The 20,205-nt window shown below is 51.0% G+C and overlaps 1 protein-coding gene across 1 annotated transcript in view; it reads left to right on the forward strand.

Moving 5' to 3' along the window:
* Positions 1-293: 293 nt before the first annotated feature.
* Positions 294-20,205, forward strand: part of LOC119956568 (transmembrane protease serine 6) — an 81,373-nt gene continuing 61,461 nt past the window's right edge. Inside the window, exons 1-2 of the mRNA XM_038783872.1 lie at positions 294-624; positions 13,424-13,535. Of these exons, the coding sequence (XP_038639800.1) occupies positions 541-624; positions 13,424-13,535 (196 nt within the window). The 5' untranslated portion in view covers positions 294-540. The remainder of the gene's footprint in view (positions 625-13,423; positions 13,536-20,205) is intronic.

The raw sequence follows: 20,205 nt of genomic DNA on the forward strand, positions 1-20,205 counted from the left end.
CCTCCCCGAACAGGCGCCGGAATGTGGCGACTAGGGGCTTTTCACAGTAACTTCATTGAAGCCGACTCGTGACAATAAGCGATTTTCATTTCATTTCATGTGCTGCACAGCAGCAGACCCCACCCGTAAGTCGCTGGTCTCTGCTTTCAACGGTGGATGAGAGGTGGGGCAGTAGGACCCAGTGGCATCCAACCAGTGCAGCTCTTTATGTCTTGCTGGGATTTGGGCACAGGTGTGTTCGCAGATCCTTACCTGTGAGGAAACCTTCAGTCCCTCGGACGGCAGCGAAAGATTTCCCTCCCTCGAAATCCTGCCAACGGAATCTGGACTTTGGCCGAAACGCCAAGGGACCTAACCTCAGTGCATTGATCCCACCTGCTGCCTGATAGCACAAATAGATTTGTGTGTGTGTGTTTTTTAACTCCCAAAAAGTCTTCTGTCAGTTTCCACCCCAAAACAGTCTCTCAACACGGACCGCACTGCAGATGCCTAGGAGAAAACAGCTGGAGGATCATTAAGTGGTTTTCCTGAGATTCAATCATGAACGAACAAGAAGCTTGCAATTTTACCCCAGCAGCGACAATTGTGAAGACTGATGTGACATGGAACCCCAACCTACAGTTCGTAAGTTTACTTAACGGCTTTCCTGAGGGTGGCTTTATTACTGCCTTTTTTATTGCTCGTTCGTTCACTTAACCATCCCGACCGGTTTCAACTGAGCGGCTTGAATCCAGGGTTGGTGTGATTCAGATTTATTGAAGTTCCTGGGTGTTGCTTGAATGGTTCTTTGAATTCCCTGCCGTGCAGAAGGAGGCCATTCGGCCCATTGAGACTGTGCCAACCCTCCGAAAGAGCCCTCTACCCGGGTCAACTCCACCACCCTATCCCCGTAACCCTGTAACCTAATCCCTGGATACCACAAGGTCAGCTTAGCACGGACAATCTGCCTAACATTATTGGACTGTGGGAGGAATCCGGAGCACCCGGAGGAAACCCACGCAGATAAGGGGAGAACGTGCAAACTCCACACAGACAGCCCGAGGCCGGAATCGAACCCGAGTCCCTGGTGCTGTGAAGCTACAATGCTTGCCACCGTGCCACCCAGTCAGGTGTCTGTACCTCGGTCCCACCTCTGTGTCAGAAAGCGGTGGTCCCAGGACCCCCTCCGCAGAGGTTCGCGCACAGATTCGGGGCTGGCGTTCTGGCGCCAGTACTGGACGGGTGCTGCACTGTCGGAGGTGCAGGGCTGGGAATTTCCGACACTACCCGCCAAAAGCGACACACACCCACCTTCCACGTCACCCCTAAAGCACCCCCCCCCCCCCGCCCCACTCCCCATGGGGCAGGTTCCCCGACAATGCGGCCGACAAGCGATGCAAATAACTTGGGTGGGACTGGAAAATACCACCCGCAGCCAATGAGTGCCACGTCCACCGCTAGAAAATCTGCCGTGGGGTTGGCGGGAAATGGGGTGGGGGGGGGGGGGGGGTCGAACATCCTGGCCATTGTCTTTTGGCCGTACAAGATCTCACGGCTCTGTAGAAAGAACAGCATGCGAGTGCTCCCTGGCATTCCGCGACAGTATTTATCCCTCGCCCAACATCAATCACTAAAAACAGATTGTCTGATCATTATCGCATTCCAGCCGTGGTAGTTTACTGTGGGCAGATTAACTACTGCTTGCTCCGACAGCAGTGGCTACAATTCTTTAAAAAAGGTTTTTGTTTCTATCGACTGTAAAGTCCTTTCGGGTCAGGGAGGGTGCTACGTAAATGCAACGCTTTCTTTTGCTGCCGCCTGCTCACCCACTGAGTGTGGGTATCTCAATCCCTAGAAGTGAGGCGCCATCGATTCTGCTTTGAGAAATGCGATTTATTCCAACATATTTCAGTTTAAACACAATACTGGGCCTGTGCGGCTCTATCCCCCTCCCGGGGGGTTCAAAGCTCTGGTGAATTTGCTGTGTTGCTGAGCTAATGTCTCAGAAACGACAGATTGCGGGGTTGTTGTCCTGAAGACTGCGGGGAAAGGAGTGGGCATAAACGTCCGCCTCCCCCGAATCCCGGCCTTGGGCGCGGGGTACCCGTACAAGTCTGAAGCCCGGAAGGTGTTCCTCCCGTCTCCCAACGCGGCAGGTGCAGCCCTACCTCTGCTGCTCCCCTCGGAGCTCTCAACCTTAATTGTCGTGGCCCACCCCCCCCTTCAACCTTCGGGATTAATTAGGCACTAATTCCCGCCTTTACTAAACCCCTTTCGGTCTGAGCAGAACATACCCAAAATGTCCCTTCCAGTTGAATTGTGGCTTTGCAGGAGGAACTTCAGATTCAATAACCGCCAATTTCGGGACTGAAATTTTTCTTTTGAACATAAAGAGCGATCAACATGCAAAATGGATTTCCGTGGGGCATTGGGTTGCCAACCCTCCAGGACTGCACTGGTGTCTCCGGGAGATCAAGAAAATTAAACTGAACACCCAATATTTTTTTCCTTTTGTTTCCTGTGCACAGGGGCTTTTCATGGTAACTTCATTGAAGCCTACTTGTGACAATAAGCGATTTTCATGTTCATATTTTTGAACACTTCTATTTATTAGCTTGGGGAGTCAAAAAAGTCTGTTTGACTGGGTGAGGCAGGCATTCTTGCAATCAAAAACTCCAGGAACGCATCCAACCAGAGTTGGCAAATGTACATAGAACATAGAACAGTACAGCACAGAACAGGCCCTTCGGCCCTCGATGTTGTGCCGAGCAATGATCACCCTACTTAAACCCACGTAACCCGTATACCCGTAACCCAACAATCCCCCCATTAACCTTACACTACGGGCAATTTAGCATGGCCAATCCACCTAACCCGCACATCTTTGGACTGTGGGAGGAAAGCGGAGCACCCGGAGGAAACCCACGCACACACGGGGAGGACGTGCAGACTCCACACAGACAGTGACCCAGCCGGGAATCGAACCTGGGACCCTGGAGCTGTGAAGCATTGATGCTAACCACCATGCTACCGTGAGGCTGGGAGAGTTTTGAAGAATCACGGAATTGTTGCGGTGCGCAAGCAGGCCATTCGGCCCATCGTGTCTGCACCAACTCTCCGAATGAGCAATTCATCAATTGCTATTCCCCCGCTCCCGCAATCCTGCGCATTCTTCCTCTTCGGATAACGATCTACCGCCCGTCTGAAAGTCGGGATTGAACCGGCCCCCACCACACGCTCGGACAGTGTGCTCCAGACCCGAACCACTCACTGCGTGAAAGACCTTTTCCTCATATCGCTTTTGCTTCTGTTACTAATTACTTTAAATTTGTGCCCTCTCGTTCTCAACCCTTTCACAAATTACAGTGTTGCTGTGGCGCAGGACGAGGCCATTCGGCCCATCGTGCTGGCCCCGGCTCTCCAAACGGGCATCGTGACTTAGTGCCGTTTCCCCTGCCTTTGCCCCGTAACTCCTGCTCATTGCTTCCATTCAAATAATCATCCAACTCCCCATCAAACACCTCGATTTAACCTGCCCCCCCCGCCCCCCCCCCCCCCCCCCCCCCCCCCCCCCCCCCCCCCCCCCCAACACTTCCAGGCAGTTCATTCCTGAGCCACTCACATCACATTTGCTTCTTTTGTGAACCACTTTAAATCTGCGCCCTCTCATTCTCCACTCTTTTATCAGCGGGAACTGTTTCTCTCTGTCCACTCTGTCCAGCCCCCTCTTGATTTTGATCTTCTCTATTAAATCTCCTCTCAGCCTCCTTCTCTCCAAGGAGAACAGTCACAACCTCTCCAATACCTGAAGCTCCTCATGCCTGGAACCGTTCCCGGGAATCTTTCCCGCACCCTCTCAAATTCCTTCACATCCTCCCTAAAGTGCGACCGGCAGAGCAGAATGCAATATTCCAGCTGAGGGCGAAGTCGTCACTTACACAGATTCAGCATAACGTCTTTGCTCTCCGCATCCCTATTACTAAAGCCCAGGATACTATCTGCTTTATTAAGCACTCTCTCAACCTGTCCAGTCACCTTCACTGATTTATGCATATATACACCCAGGTCCCTCTGCTCCTGCGCCCCTTTAAGAGATGTATTCTCTATTTTATATTGTCTTTCCATGTTCCTCCAAGCAAACCTCACATTTCGGACAGTACGGTAGCACAGTGGTCAACACTGTCGCTTCACAGCTCCAGGGTCCCAGGTTCGATTCCCGGCTTGGGTCGCTCTCTGTGCGGAGTCTGCACGTTCCCCCCCCCACCCCCCCCCCCCGTGTCTGCGTGGGTTTCCTCCGGGTGCTCCGGTTTCCTCCCACAGTCCAGAGACGTGCAGGTTAGGTGTATTTACCTAAATTGTTACGTGCTAAATTGCCCCTTAGTGTTCAAAGGGGTTGGGTGAGGTTGCTGGGTTGCGGGGATGGGGTGGAGGTGTGGGCTTAGGTGGGGTGCTCTTTCCAAGGGCCGGTGCAGATGCGATGGGCCGAATGGCCTCCTCTGCACTGTAAATTCTATGTTCTCCGCATTAAACTTCGTCCGCCCACTCTGCCAACTTGTCTATGTCACTTTGAAGTTCTACACTGTCCTCTTCGCAGTTCGCAATGCTTTTTTTTTAAAGAGTATCCAATTCTTTTGTTTCCCAATTAAGGGGCAATTTAGCGTGGCCAATCCACCTACCCTGCACATATTTTTGGGTTGTGGGGGATGAGGCCCACGCAGACACGGGGAGAAACTCCACACGGACAGTGACCCGGGGCCAGAACCGGTGCTGGGGCACCGCCGACTTTTCCATCATAAAACTAGACACTTTCTCCGGACATAGACTCGAAATCGGAGAATCCAGCCCGTAGTCTTTCATCTGGACAATATCAATGTTTCGAAAGTTTAGAGTATTGGCCTTAATCTCCAGAGGTCTGAAACACAAAAGGATGAAGAGATACTGGAGTTGGGTAAATCTCTGGGTTAGTCTGTATCAGGAGTCAGTTCTGGGCCCCGCACCTCAGGAAGGATATACTGGCCTTGGAATAGGAAGCAGTTAAGATTCACCTGGATGTACTGAGGGTAAAAGAGTTCAGTTACCAGGACAGGTTGCATAGATGCAACCTTTATCCCCTCGAGCATGGACGATTAAGATGGGGTGACGGTGATGTGCTGGTATTGTCAATACACCTGTAAACCAGAGTTTTGTGAGGGCTACGAAGAATCCAGCACGAATTGAAGGATAGAAAGAAATAATATTTATTTACAATAACGTATACAACAGCAGCAGCAACTCCCTTGCTGCTCACTCTCCTCTAGCCGGTTCCAAACTGACCAGCTCTATTTATGCAGGGAGTCTGCTAATGATTTCTCCCCCCCCCCCTCTCATTGGGGAAGCTCATACTCCCAAAGGATTGTGGGATTGCCATTAGACCCCAGCCAATGGTAAGCAGGGTTCAAATCCTACCACGGCAGCTGGTGGAATTGAGCTCGCTCAATAAACCTGAGGCTGGATTCTCCGCCGGCGGGATGCTCCATTTTGCCGGCAGCCCGGGGGTTTCCCGATGGGGTGGGGCTGCCCCACAATGGGAAACCCCATTGACCAGCCGGCGAAACGGAGCGTTCCGCCGGCGGGGTCAAACAGAAATGACATGGCGGAGTGGAGAATCCAGCCCACGGTCTCAGTAAAGGTTCCCATGGTTACCATCCATCATTATGAAGTGCTTCAAAAGGTTAGCCATGGCATGAATCAACTCCAGCCTCCCGGATTGCCTTGATCCACTACAGTTCACCTACCGCTGCAACAGGTCCACAGCAGACGCCATCTCCATGGCCCTGTACTCTACCCTGGAACACCTAAATAACAAATACATGTCAGACTCCTATTTATCGACAACAACTCAGCCTTCAACACCATCATTCCTATAAAACTCATCTCCAAACTCCGTGGCCTTGGCCTCGGCTCCTCCCTCTGCGACTGGATCCTGAACTTTCTAACCCACAGGCCACAATCAGTAAGGATAGGCAACAACACCTCCTCCATGATCATCCTCAACACTGGTGCCCCATAAGGCTGTGTCCCCAGCTCCCTACTATACTCCTTATACGCCTATGACTGTGTGGCCAAATTCCCCATCTACTCAATTTTCAAATTTGCTGATGACACCACCGTAGTGGGTTGGATTTCAAACAATGACGAGACAGAGTATAAGAATGAGATAGAGAATCTGGTGAACTGGGGCGACGACAATAATCTCTCCCTCAATGTCAACAAAACTAAGGAGATTGTCATGACTTCAGGAAGCGTAGTGGAGAACATGCCCCTGTCTACATCAATGGGAATGAAGTAGAAAGGGTCGAGAGCTTCGTGTTTTTAGGTGTACAGATCACCAACAGCCTGTCCTGGTCCCCCCATGCTGACACTATAGTTAAGAAAGTCCATCAACGACTCTACTTTCTCAGAAGACTAAGGAAATTTGGCATGTCAGCTACGACCCTCACCAACTTCTACAGATGAACCATAGAAAGCATTCTTTCTGGTTGTATCACAGCTTGGTATGGAGCCTGTTCTGCCCAAGACCACAGGAAACTACAAAAGGTCGTGAATGTAGCCCAGTCCATCACGCAAACCAGCCTCCCATCCATTGACTCTATCTATAATTCCCGCTGCCTCAGAAAGGCAGCCAGCATAATTAAGGACCACACGCACCCCAGACATACTCATTTCCACCATCTTCCATCAGGAATAAGATACCAAAGTTTGAGGTCACGTAGCAACCGACTCAAGAACAGCTTCTTCCCTACTGCCATCAGACTTTTGAATGCACCTACCTCGTATTAAGTTGATCTTTTCTCTACACCTTGCTATAACTGTAACATTATATTCTGCAGTCTCTCCTTCCTTCCCTATGTACGGTATGCATTGTTTGTACAGCATGCAATAAACAATACTTTTCACTGTATACTAATACATGTGACAATAATAAATCAAATCAAATCATGGCAACTATCATCGATTATAGGGTGGGGGGGGGAACCCATCTGGGTCACTAATGTCCTTTAGGGAAGGAAATCGGCCATCCTTACCTGGTCTGGCCCTACATGTGACTCCAGGCCCACAGCAATGTTATTGTTTCTTAACCGCCCCTCGGAAATGGCCTGGCAAACCATTCAGTTCAAGGGCAATTTTGGGGGGGGAGGGGCAGTAAATGCTGCCCCTCCCCACCCCCAGAATTAAGAAGAAAAAAATTACGGGGTAAACTAATTAAAGTGCTGAGGATGATCAAAGGGGTTGATGGGGAGGCATTGGGAGAAACTGTGCCATTCGATGGGATACTCTAAACAAGGGGAAGTTGCCTTCAACTTCGAACTAGACTGTTTATGGTTGATGGCAGGAAACATTTCTTCACACAGAGGATAGTGGAATTTTAGTACTTTCTCCCGCCAAAAAAGCTGTCAGGGCAGGGCGGTCAATTGAAAATGGCAAAACTGAGATTGATAGCTTGTCATTCGGCAGGGGTATTGAGGGTCAAGGAACCAAGGCACATAGACGAAGTTAAGATCGGCCATTTTATTTTTTAATTTAGAGTATCCAATTCTTTTTTTTCCAATGAAGGGGCAATTTAGCGTGGCCAATCCACCCACCCTGCACATCTATTGGGTTGTGGGAGGTGAGACCCGCGCAGACACGGGGAGAATGTGCAAACTCCCCACGGACAGTGAGCCAGAGCCGGGATGGAACCCGGGACCTCGGTGCCGTGAGGCAGCGGTGCTAACCCCTGTTCCCTCTACCGCCCAATACAGTTCACCCATGATCGAACTGAATAGCAGAACTGACTCGAGGGATCAAGCAGGGGTGGGGAAGAGGGGGGAGGAATGTTGCCTGCTATCTGCACGTACAGCTAAGCAAATCCTGTGGTCACGTCGCCCTGACCACCAGCAGGTATATCCGTGAATCAAAAGAGGAGTCGTCCGACAAATCGATCAACGTGAGGGATTTCATCCACCCCACCCCCATTCCTCAGCCCTGCCGTAAATCATTACTCAAGCAGTTTACTGATAACGCTAAAACAACAGTGCTCACTTTAAAGGTCAGTCCATTCAGAGCAGGAATGTGTAATTAGATTATAACGGTCATGTGAAGATAAACGCCAGTTCAGACTCTGTCCGCTGAGTGAACTGATTCTGCACTCTAATATCGCACACGACTCCAGAAAGATTTGCATTTATTTGTTTACAATCTGCTTTGGACCTGTAACATTTTTCATAAAGTGTACAAAATTTGAAATCTCAGTGACTAAAGACTAAAGCCACAAGACGCCAGTTTTAAACCAGCAGATGAATGTTGCCTGCACAAGAGTGAATAAAGCAAACTAGCAACGCTTTTATTCCAACATCCAAAATTAACATGAGGTAAACATCAATTAACAGGCAAACTATGGTCAGACACACCACGTACTGCACATTAAACAGCAGACACAACCGAGACAGAGCCACATTTCCTCAGCAACCCACCCAGACATCAGTGATCACTATGAGTCGCACACAAAAAAATCCTTCAAACTCTGCCTTCCTTGGGGGCAGCAGGGTAGTAGGGGGCAGCAGGGTAGCATGGTGGTTAGCATAAATGCTTCACAGCTCCAGGGTCCCAGGTTCGATTCCCGGCTGGGTCACTGTCTGTGTGGAGTCTGCACGTCCTCCCCGTGTGCGTGGGTTTCCTCCGGGTGCTCCGGTTTCCTCCCACAGTCCAAGGATGTGCGGGTTAGGTGGATTGGCTATGCTAAATTGCCCGTAGTGTCCTAATAAAAGTAAGGTTGGGTTACGGGTATAGGGTGGATACGTGGGTTTGAGTGGGGTGATCATGGCTCGGCACAACATTGAGGGACGAAGGGCCTGTTCTGTGCTGTACTGTTCTATGTTCTATGTTCCTTCTGAGGGATTCCAGCTCCTCTCCTTTGAAGGTTTAGCCTCTGATTCCCCTCCAGCGGCTGCTGGAACTCAGATTGCCCCATCGCCCGGCTGTTCAATCTCTTCTCCTGAGATTGTGCCCCATGGGATTCACGAGGCTGTGCCCCAGTGTCTAATCACTGGCATGATCCAAGCTCTTGGGCTCCTCTGTGTACAACACCACTGCCCATCGGCTTTTCTTTGTCCTGGCTGCATGGAGCAGATACCTCTTCGGCTGCACTGAGCTAATGACAGCTAATGACCAAGGAGCCTCGGCCAGCTACAGAAGTGAAGCTCGTCTGCTGCTTTGTGTAGATGGTGCAGGGAATTTAAGGTGGCAAATGGGATGTTGATCAAGAAGGTTGTTTTGACAGGGTGGCATGCGGCTTAGTGGTTAACACTAAGACCAGGTTGTTGTGGACCAGGGTTCGAATCCCAGCCCTGGGTCACTGTCCGTGTGAAGTTTGCACATTCTCCCCGTGTCTGCGTGGGTTTCACCCCCACAACCACACTAAATTGACCCTTAATTGGATAAAAATATATAATTGGGTACTCTAAAAAAATTTTAAATGGTTGCTTGTCCTGGATGATGTTGAGATTATTGAGCGTCGCTGGAGTTGCACTCATCCGGACTGAGTGGAGAATATCCCTTCAGATCCTTGGCATGTGCCATAGAACATAGAACATAGAACAGTACAGCACAGAACAGGCCCTTCATGTTGTGCCGAGCAATGATCACCCTACTCAAACCCACGTATCCACCCTATACCCGTAACCCAACAACCCCCCCTTAACCTTACTTTTTAGGACACTACGGGCAATTTAGCATGGCCAATCCACCTAACCTGCACATCTTTGGACTGTGGGAGGAAACCGGAGCACCCGGAGGAAACCCACGCACACACGGGGAGGACGTGCAGACTCCACACAGACAGTGACCCAGCCGGGAATCGAACCTGGGACCCTGGAGCTGTGAAGCATTTATGCTAACCACCATGCTACCGTGCTGCCCCATCTTCCTTTGTGCCAGGAATGACTCCAACCAGCGGAGAGCTCTCCCCCAGCTGATTGCCATTGACTCCAATTTTGCGAGGGCCCCTTGATGCCGCACTCGATCAAATGCTGCCTTGATGTCAGGGGCAGCCACTCTCACCTCACCTCCGTCAGCTCTTTCATCCATGTTTGAACCAAGGCTGTAATGAGGTCAGGAGCTGAGTGACCCCAGCGGAACCCAAACTGAGTGTCCGTCAGCAGCTTATTGCTGAGTAAGTGCCGCTTGATAGCATTGTTTTGACCTCTTTCCTCACTTTATGGATGACTGAGAGTCGACTGATAGGACGGTGATTGGCCGGGCTGGATTTGTCCTGCTTTTTGTGCAAAGGACATAGCTGGGAAATTTTCTACATTGTCAGATAAATGCCATTGTTGTCTTGGCTAGGAGCACAGCAAGTGCTGTGAGGGGCACAGCAAGGGGCAGCAGGGTAGCATGGTGGTTAGCATAAATGCTTCACAGCTCCAGGGTCCCAGGTTCGATTTCCGGCTGGGTCACTGTCTGTGTGGAGTCTGCACGTCCTCCCCGTGTGTGCGTGGGTTTCCTCCGGGTGCTCCGGTTTCCTCCCACAGTCCAAAGATGTGCGGGTTAGGTGGATTGGCCATGCTAAATTGCCCGTAGTGTCCTAATAAAAGTAAGGTTAAGGGGGGGGTTGTTGGGTTACGGGTATAGGGTGGATACGTGGGTTTGAGTAGGGTGATCATGGCTCGGCACAACATTGAAGGCAGAAGGGCCTGTTCTGTGCTGTACTGTTCTATGTTCTAAGTTCTGATTGAAGTCTTCATTACTATTGATGGAATATTGTTAGGGCCTTTGCAATATCCAGTACCTTTAGCCATTTCTTTGTATCATGAGGTGCGAATGGAATTGGCTGACGACTGGCACCTGTGATGCTGGGGATCGCCGAATGGCGGAGCAGGATTGAAGGGCCGAATGGCCTCTTCCTGCTTCTATTTCCTATATATGTTTCTATATATGAGGCCGAGATGGATCATCCACTCGGCGCCTCTCTCTGAAGATGGTTGAAAATGCCTCAGCATCGTCTTTTGCCCAGATGTGCTGTGCTCCACCGTCACTGTGGGGCCTCCTCCTCCAGTGGGTTGTTTAATTATCCACCATTCACCACTGGGTGCGACAGGACTGCAGAACTTAGATTTGATCCATTGGTTGCGGAATTGCTTAGCTCTGTCTAACTCGGGCTGCGTTTGCTGTTTGACATGTTCGTGTTGTACCCTCACCAAGTTGACTCCTCTTTTTATTAGGTATGCCTGGTATTGCTCCTGGCATGTTGTTGGGTTACGGGTATAGGGTGGATACGTGGGTTTGAGTAGGGTGATCATGGCTCGGCACAACATTGAGGGCCGAAGGGCCTGTTCTGTGCTGTACTGTTCTATGTTCTATGTTCTATGCCCGCCTGCACCCATCATTGAAAAGGGCTGATTCCCTGGCTTGGTGGCAATGGGGGGGGACATGCCAGACTGTGAAGTTACAGATTACGGTGGAACACAATTCTGCTACTGCTGATGGTTCGCAGTTGCTAGATTGGTTATGAATCTATCCCGTTTAGCAGCTGAATTAGCTGCACCATGTGATGGAGGATATCCTCAATGTGAAAGCGGGACTTTGTCTCCACAAAGACCGTACAATCCTCACTCCTACCAATACCGTCAGTATCGGATACAGCAGCGGCTGGTTGATTGGTGAGGGCGAGGTCGGGTTGCGTAGGTCAGGGGCGGCTTAGCAGCACAGTGGTTAGCACCGTTGCTTCACAGCGCCAGGGACCGGGGTTCGATTCTCGGCTTGGGTCACTGTCTGTGCGGAGTCTGCACGTTCTCCCCGTGTCTGCATTTCCTCCGGGTGCTCCGGTTTCCTCCCACAAGTCCTGAAAGACTTGCTTGTTTGGTGAATTGGACATTCTGAATTCTCCCTCAGTGTACCCGAACAGGCGCCGGAGTGTGGGGACTAGGGGATTTTCACAGTAACTTCATTGCAGTGTTAAATGTAAGCCTACTTGTGACAATAATAAAGATTATTATTATACCCCCTTGTTGACTTCCTCATCACATGCTGCAGGCCTGGTCACATGGATATGCCCCTCAGGACTTGGCCAGTTCAGTAGTGCTGCTACCAAACCATTCTTATTGACCATTGATGTACATTCCATGCCTTTGCCACCATCAATGCTTCTCCCCAGTGGTGTTCAACATGGAGGAGTACTGATTCACCAGCTGAGGGAGGGTGGAAGGTGGAAATCAGCAAGACGTTTCCTTGCCCAAGTTTCACTTGATGCCATGAAACATTGGAGAGTCCATGGTCTGCTCGCTATCTACAAGGCACAAGTCAGGAGTGTGATGGGATACCCTCCACTTGCCTGGGTGAACGCGGCTCCGACTCTCAAGAAGCTCGACGCCCATCCAGGACAAAGCAGCCCCGCTTGATTGGCACCATGCCCACCACCTCAAACATTCACTCCCTCTGCCACCGGCGCGCAGTGGCAGACGTGGGTGACATCTACGGGACGCACTGCAGCAACTCACAGGAGAAATGCATCAGGAACAAAACTTATGACTAGAACGACTCCTTGAATTTGTCTAAGGCCGTTGGGTATTTGTCCATCATTTGGGCCAGCTGAATTAGCGCACACACCCCACCCCACCCTGTTCCCCCCACCCCAGCTGGATAGTGTGCGTTGACCCCTTGCCATGTGGTAGGTGGTCAGTTGACATCTGCCAATGCCTGGCTGGATGTATTCCTGGAGGATCCATGACGTGTCATCTTGCTACCCAGCACACCACTCTCGCCATTGACCGTCTGACATGGTCCATCCTCAAGGTGCCCCGGCGGGACCGACAATCCAGAGGGCGTATGTTCGGGTGGGGGGGAGGGGTCATGAGTTCCCAGACCAACAGGTAACAACAACAGCGTGCATTTGTGTGGCATCTTTGCCATGGTAAATCACTCCAAGGTGCTTGAATGTAAAATAAACACCCTCTTCATCACTCAGATTTTTAATGATTTCACCGTTCCCAGGATGTGGGCATCACTGGCTAGGCCGCCTTTTATTGCCCATCCCTAATTGCCCTCAAGGTGGTTTTGAGCCGCCTTCTTCAACCGCTGTAGCCCGTGTGGTGTAGGTACACCACAGTGCTGTTAGGAAGTTGGACGTTTCTTGACTACCAGTTAGCCTCATCACCCCCCCCCCCCCCCCCCCCCCCCCTCCCCCCCCCGGTCTCCAAAATGTTCCAACAACCCAAGGGGAGCGGGAGAAAATAAATCGGCAAACAAAATGTCGTTTGATCTTCCTTCCTCGAGTTTTCTCCTGGGTGTTGGTGACGCGAGTGTCCTCGTGTTAATGTTCAGGTACTGGAGACTTCATGGTTGCTCGGCAACCGACCGTAGGGCAAACCCAAAGGAAGTGAAGAAATGTAAACGTTGCTCCGATGGTGATGGCTCTTTTCTTTTCCTCCAGGTGGCTCTGCCCTTTCAACCTGCAAAGAAGAAGAGGGCAATGACAATTGTCTCCATTATACTCGCCGCTGTTCTGCTGGTCATTGTTGGGGTTGCCCTCTGGTACTTTCTGAGTAAGTGATCCTCCTGAGTGTGTCTGTCTGCAGAAAAGAGTTAACTTCCAATTAACCTCTTCAAAGCTGTCATGTGTGAAATATTCACAACTTATGCACAATTTGGAACACTCACCCCTCAATTCTTTGCCTCTCCCTCCCCAAAGGTAATGGCACACACTAGGAAGCGTACCCCACACTGAGACATACTCGCACTGGTGGAGCACACACACTGGGATATACTCGCACTGATGGAGTTCACACACTGGGATATGCACATACTGGTGGAGTACACACACTGGGATATACTCGCACTGGTGGAGCACACACACTGGGATATACTCGCACTGGTGGAGTACACACACTGGGATATACTCGCACTGGTGGAGTACACACACTGGGATATACTCGTACTGGTGGAGTACACACACTGGGATATACACATACTGGTGGAGTACACACACTGGGATATACTCGCACTGGTGGAGTACACACACTGGGATATACCTGCACTGGTGGAGTACACACACGGGGACAAACTCACATTGGTGAAGAGCACACATTGGGATATACTCACACTGGTGGAGTACACACACTGGGATATACTCACACTGTTGGAGTACACACACTGGGACATACTCGCACTGGTGGAGTACACACACTGGGATATACTCACACTGTTGGAGTACACACACTGGGATATACTCGCACTGGTGGAGTACACACACTGGGATATACCTGCACTGGTGGAGTACACACACGGGGACAAACTCACATTGGTGAAGAGCACACATTGGGATATACTCACACTGGTGGAGTACACACACTGGGATATACTCACACTGGTGGAGTACACACACTGGGATATACTCGCACTGGTGGAGTACACACACTGGGATATACTCGTACTGGTGGAGTACACACACTGGGATATACACATACTGGTGGAGTACACACACTGGGATATACTCGCACTGGTGGAGTACACACACTGGGATATACTCGTACTAGTGGAGTACACACACTGGGATACACTCGCACTGGAGGAGTACACACACTGGGACATACTCGCACTGGTGGAGTACACACACTGGGATATACTCCTACTGGTGGAGTACACACACTGGGATATACTCGCACTGGTGGAGCACACACACTGGGATATACATATACTGGTGGAGTACACACACTGGGATATACCTGCACTGGTGGAGTACACACACTGGGATATACTCGCACTGGTGGAGTACACACACTGGGATATACACATACTGGTGGAGTACACATACTGGGATATACTCACACTGGTGGAGTACACACACTGGGATATACACATACTGGTGGAGTACACACACTGGGATATACTCACACTGGTGGAGTACACACACTGGGATATACACATACTGGTGGAGTACACACACTGGGATATACATACTGGTGGAATACACACACTGGGATATACATACTGGTGGAGTACACACACTGGGATATACTCACACTGGTGGAGTACACACACTGGGATATACTCACACTGGTAGAGTACACACACTGGGACAAACTCACACTCGTGGAGTACACACACTGGGATATACCTGCACTGGTGGAGTAAACACACTGGGACATACACACAATGGTAGAGTACACACATTGGGGCATATTCACAGTGGTGGAGTACACACACTGGGATATACTCACACTAGCGGAGTTCGCACACTGGGATATACTCACACTGGCGGAGTTCGCACACTGGGACATGCACATACTGATAGAGTAAACACACTGGGATATACTCGCACTGGTGGAGTACACACACTGGGACATACTCGCACTGGTGGAGTACACACATTGGGATATACTCACACTGGCGGAGTACACACACTGCGATATACTCGCACTGGTGGAGTACACACACTGGGATATACTCACACTGGTGGAGTACACACACTAGGATATACTCGCGCTGGTGGAGTACACACACTGGGATATACTCACACTGGTGGAGTACACACACTGCGATATACCTGCACTGGTGGAGTACACACACTGGGATATACACATACTGGTGGAGTACACACACTGGGATATACATACTGGTGGAATACACACACTGGGATATACATACTGGTGGAGTACACACACTGGGATATACTCACACTGGTGGAGTACACACACTGGGATATACTCACACTGGTAGAGTACACACACTGGGACAAACTCACACTCGTGGAGTATACACACTGGGATATACCTGCACTGGTGGAGTAAACACACTGGGACATACACACAATGGTAGAGTACACACATTGGAGCATATTCACAGTGGTGGAGTACACACACTGGGATATACTCACACTAGCGGAGTTCGCACACTGGGATATACTCACACTGGCGGAGTTCGCACACTGGGACATGCACATACTGATAGAGTAAACACACTGGGATATACGCGCACTGGTGGAGTACACACACTGGGACATACTCGCACTGGTGGAGTACACACATTGGGATATACTCACACTGGCGGAGTACACACACTGCGATATACTCGCACTGGTGGAGTACACACACTGGGATATACTCACACTGGTGGAGTACACACACTAGGATATACTCGCGCTGGTGGAGTACACACACTGCGATATACCTGCACTGGTGGAGTACACACACTGGGATATACTCGCACTGGTGGAGTACACACACTGGGATATACTCACACTGGTGGAGTACACACACTGGAATATACTCGCACTGGTGGAGTACACACATTGGGATATACTCGCACTGGTAGGGTACACACACTGGGGTATACTCTCACTGGTGGAGTACACACACTGGGATATACTCGCACTGGTGGAGTACACACACTGGGATATACTCGCACTGGTGGAGTACAGACATTGGGATATACTCACACTGGTAGGGTACACACGCTGGGACATACTCACACTGGTAGGGTACACACACCGAGTCATGTTCACAATAATGAAGGACACACACTGCGACATACACACACTGGTGGAGTACACATACTTGGACATATACACTGGTGGAGGTCACACACTGGGACACACACACTCAGAAACACTTGTTCATGCAACGGTGAAGAAAAAGCACTGGGTGTGAGCTCAGTTTTAAACTTTTAATATGAGATTGATAGATTTTCCTAGCTAAGGGCTGAAGGAAAATGAACTCACACAGTGTCCACCATGCCAAATCGGAGAAGGCATCGCAAGGGCGAATAAAATAGACTCTGTGGCTGAGTGTAGGAGGAGTAAATTCAGGTGAGTGGGACATGTTCCTCCTTCACGCGTTTGTTTCTTACTCAGCCTTCAGGCTGGTTTAGCACACTGGGCTAAATCGCTGGCTTTTAAAGCAGACCCAGGCAGGCCAGCAGCGCGGTTCGATTCCCGTACCAGCCTCCCCGAACAGGCGCCGGAATGTGGCGACTAGGGGCTTTTCACAGTAACTTCATTGAAGCCTACTCGTGACAATAAGCGATTTTGATTTCACAGCGACAGGGAACTTTGAGGACTTCAGTGCGGCACCTGGAGCTGACTGCCTTCCTGTGGGCTTAGTGTGCACTGGAGGAGGCTCCTCCTCCAAGGAGGAGAGAAGTAGAGGGAGCCCGAGGGAGGCAGCTGTGCAGAGAAAGGCGGGCGGTGCGGCACAGGCAGTGGGAGGACTTCCCACTGCACAGAGACCTGCACAAGAGAGGCAAGAGGATCAGGCACCCAAAGGAACTATCCTGCCCACAGCACATTCAGGGCAAGTGTGACAAAGATGCAGATCAGAGTGCAAGTGCCTGGGTAGGCTGTGTCTCTCCAGGGAGACAGTGACATTACTGTGTGAGGTGTTGACTGGACAGATAGCTTCCTATGGTGTTGGTGGCCATTGTCGTTTGGAAGGTAACGGTGCCCCTTGCTATATTTTACGCCTAAATCCTTCCAAGCATCAGCTGGTGACATTTGTGGTATCTCACAACAGCAACCCATCAAGATTGGCACAGATGCAATCTTCAGATTGGGCCACCGATTTCATCCCATTCAGCATTGATCTAGCATGTCGATCCAAAAGGGACGGACCGTAAGGAATAAGAACAGGAGGAGGCCATTCAGCCCCTCGAGCCTGCTCCGCCATTTAATAAGATCGTGGCTGATCGAACACACAAGGGGCGGCACACTAGCACAGAGGGCAGCACTGTCGCTTCACAGCGCCAGGGTCCCGAGTTCGATCCCTGGCTTGGGTCACTGTCTGTGCGGAGTCTGCACGTTCTCCCCGTGTCTGCGTGGGTTTCCTCCGGGCGCTCCGGTTTCCAACTACAAGTGCCAAAAGACGTGCTCGTTAGGTGAATTGGACGTTCTGAATTCTCCCTCAGTGTACTTGAATAGGTGCCAGAATGTGGCGACGAGGGGATTTTCGCAATAACTTAATTGTAGTGTTAATGTAAGCCCACTTGTGACAATGATAAGGATTATTATTATTATTAAGTCCACTTCATTGCCTTCTCTCCATAACCCTTAATTCTCCCACTGATTAAAAACCCATCGATCTCAGCTTTGAAAATGTCCGAGGACCCAACCTCTCCAGTTTCCTGGGGTATAGAATTCCAAAGATTCACCTCTCTTTGAGGGAGGAAATTCTTCCTCAAATCCATCTGAAATGAGCTCCCCCTGATGCTCAATCAATGACTTCAGAAGCGAGATTGGATGACAATTGAAGGCTTTATTGGACTAGATGTTTCCCCCAGCAGCGCAGGTACAGAATGCAGCTGCTAGGGAGACACAGGCTCTTATACTCCGCCTTACTGGGGGGAACCAGCAGGCAGGCTTCACCAATGATCTTGCTGTCTCAAGGTACCTCCCACACCAATGGTCTTACAACATCAACCTGAGTACCGTGATACCCCTAATACCGACTACCACATTCACCCCCTGTTAAAAAAGTCCAGTGGAGGTGGTGGTCACGCGTTATACAGTGGTAGAGTTGAGGTTATGGTGGTATCCGGTATACATTAGCACAGTATTTTGCCTCGTTACATGTTGCAACTATTTACAGTATTTATTTACATTCAAAATGAAGCAATTAGTCGATCGGGGGCCCTGGTCGTCCTCTGCGATCGTCGCAGCTTCGGCGGTGATGCAGGCGCCGGCTCGGGCATCCGTGGCTCCGGGAGCATGGCTTCAGATTCTTCGGCAGCTTCATCACCCCTAGATGGGACCGGTGGGAGGACCAATCCACCTGGGAAGGGGGCGGCTGTGGGGTGCGCCGGTGGGAGGGAGGGTGGGGTTGGTGGTGGGGGTGTGGGTGGGGATCCAGCGGGCGCCAGGTCCCGTAGGGAGACTGTATCCTGCCGGCCGTCGGAGTATGCCATGTAGGCGTACTGAGGGTTAGCGTGAAGGAGGTGGACGCTCTCGACCAATGGGTCCGACTTGTGCGCCCGCACATGTTTGCGGAGCAGGATGGGCCCAGGAGCTGCCAGCCAGGTTGGGAGTGAGGTCCCGGAGGAGGACTTCCTAGGGAAGACAAGGAGACGTTCGTGAGGTGTTTGGTTGGTCGTGATACACAGCAGTGATTGGATGGAGTGGAGAGCATCCGGAAGGACCTCCTGCCAGCGGGAGACTGGGAGATTCCTGGACCGTAGGGCCAGTAGGACGGTCTTCCAGACCATTCCGTTCTCCCTCTCTACCTGTCCGTTTCCCCGGGGGTTGTAACTGGTCGTCCTGCTCGAGGCAATGCCCTTGCTGAGCAGGATTGACGCAGTTCGTTACTCATAAAGGAGGACCCTCTATCGCTGTGTATGTAGGCGGGGAAACCGAACAGTGTAAAGATACTGTGGAGGGCTTTTATGACGGTGGCTGCGGTCATGTCGGGGCAGGGGATGGCGAATGGGAACCGGGAGTACTCATAATCACGTTCAGGAAATACGTGTTGCAGTCGGTGGACGGGAGGGGCCCTTTGAAGTCCATACTGAGGCGTTCAAAGGGACGGGAAGCCTTTATCAGGTGCGCTTTCTCTGGCCTGTAGAAGTGCGGCAAGCACTCTGCGCAGATTTGGCAGTTCCTGGTGGCGGTCCTGACCTCCTCGATGGAGTAGGGCAAGTTGCGGGTCTTGATGAAATGGAAGAATCGAGTGACCCTCGGGTGGCAGAGGTCCTCGTGGAGGGTGCGGAGTCGGTCCACTTTTGCGTTGGCACATGTGCCGCGGGATAGGGCATCAGGAGGCTTGTTTAGCTTCCCGGGACGAAACAAGATCTCATAGTTGTAGGTGGAGAGCTCGATCCTCCACCATAAGATCTTATCGTTCGTTATCTTGCCCCGCTGTGCATTATCGAACATGAAAGCTACTGACCATTGGTCAGTGAGGAGAGTGAATCTCCTGCCGGCCAGGTAATGCCTCCAGTGCCGCACAGCTTCTACTATGGCCTGGGCCTCCTTTTCAACGGAGGAATGGCGGATTTCTGAAGCGTGGAGGGTACGGGAGAAGAAGGCCACGGGTCTGCCCGCTTGGTTGAGGGTGGCCACCAGAGCTACGTCGGACGTGTCGCTCTCAACTTGGAAGGGAAGGGATTCATTGATTGCGTGCATCGTAGCCTTTGCAATGTCCGCTTTGATGCGGCCGAAGGCCTGTCGGGCCTCTGCCGACAGGGGATAATTCCTGGATTGAATTAGTGGGCGGGCCTTGTCCGCATAAT

Source organism: Scyliorhinus canicula, chromosome 23, assembly GCF_902713615.1.
Source record: "Scyliorhinus canicula chromosome 23, sScyCan1.1, whole genome shotgun sequence".
NCBI classification, from domain to species: Eukaryota; Metazoa; Chordata; class Chondrichthyes; order Carcharhiniformes; family Scyliorhinidae; genus Scyliorhinus; species Scyliorhinus canicula.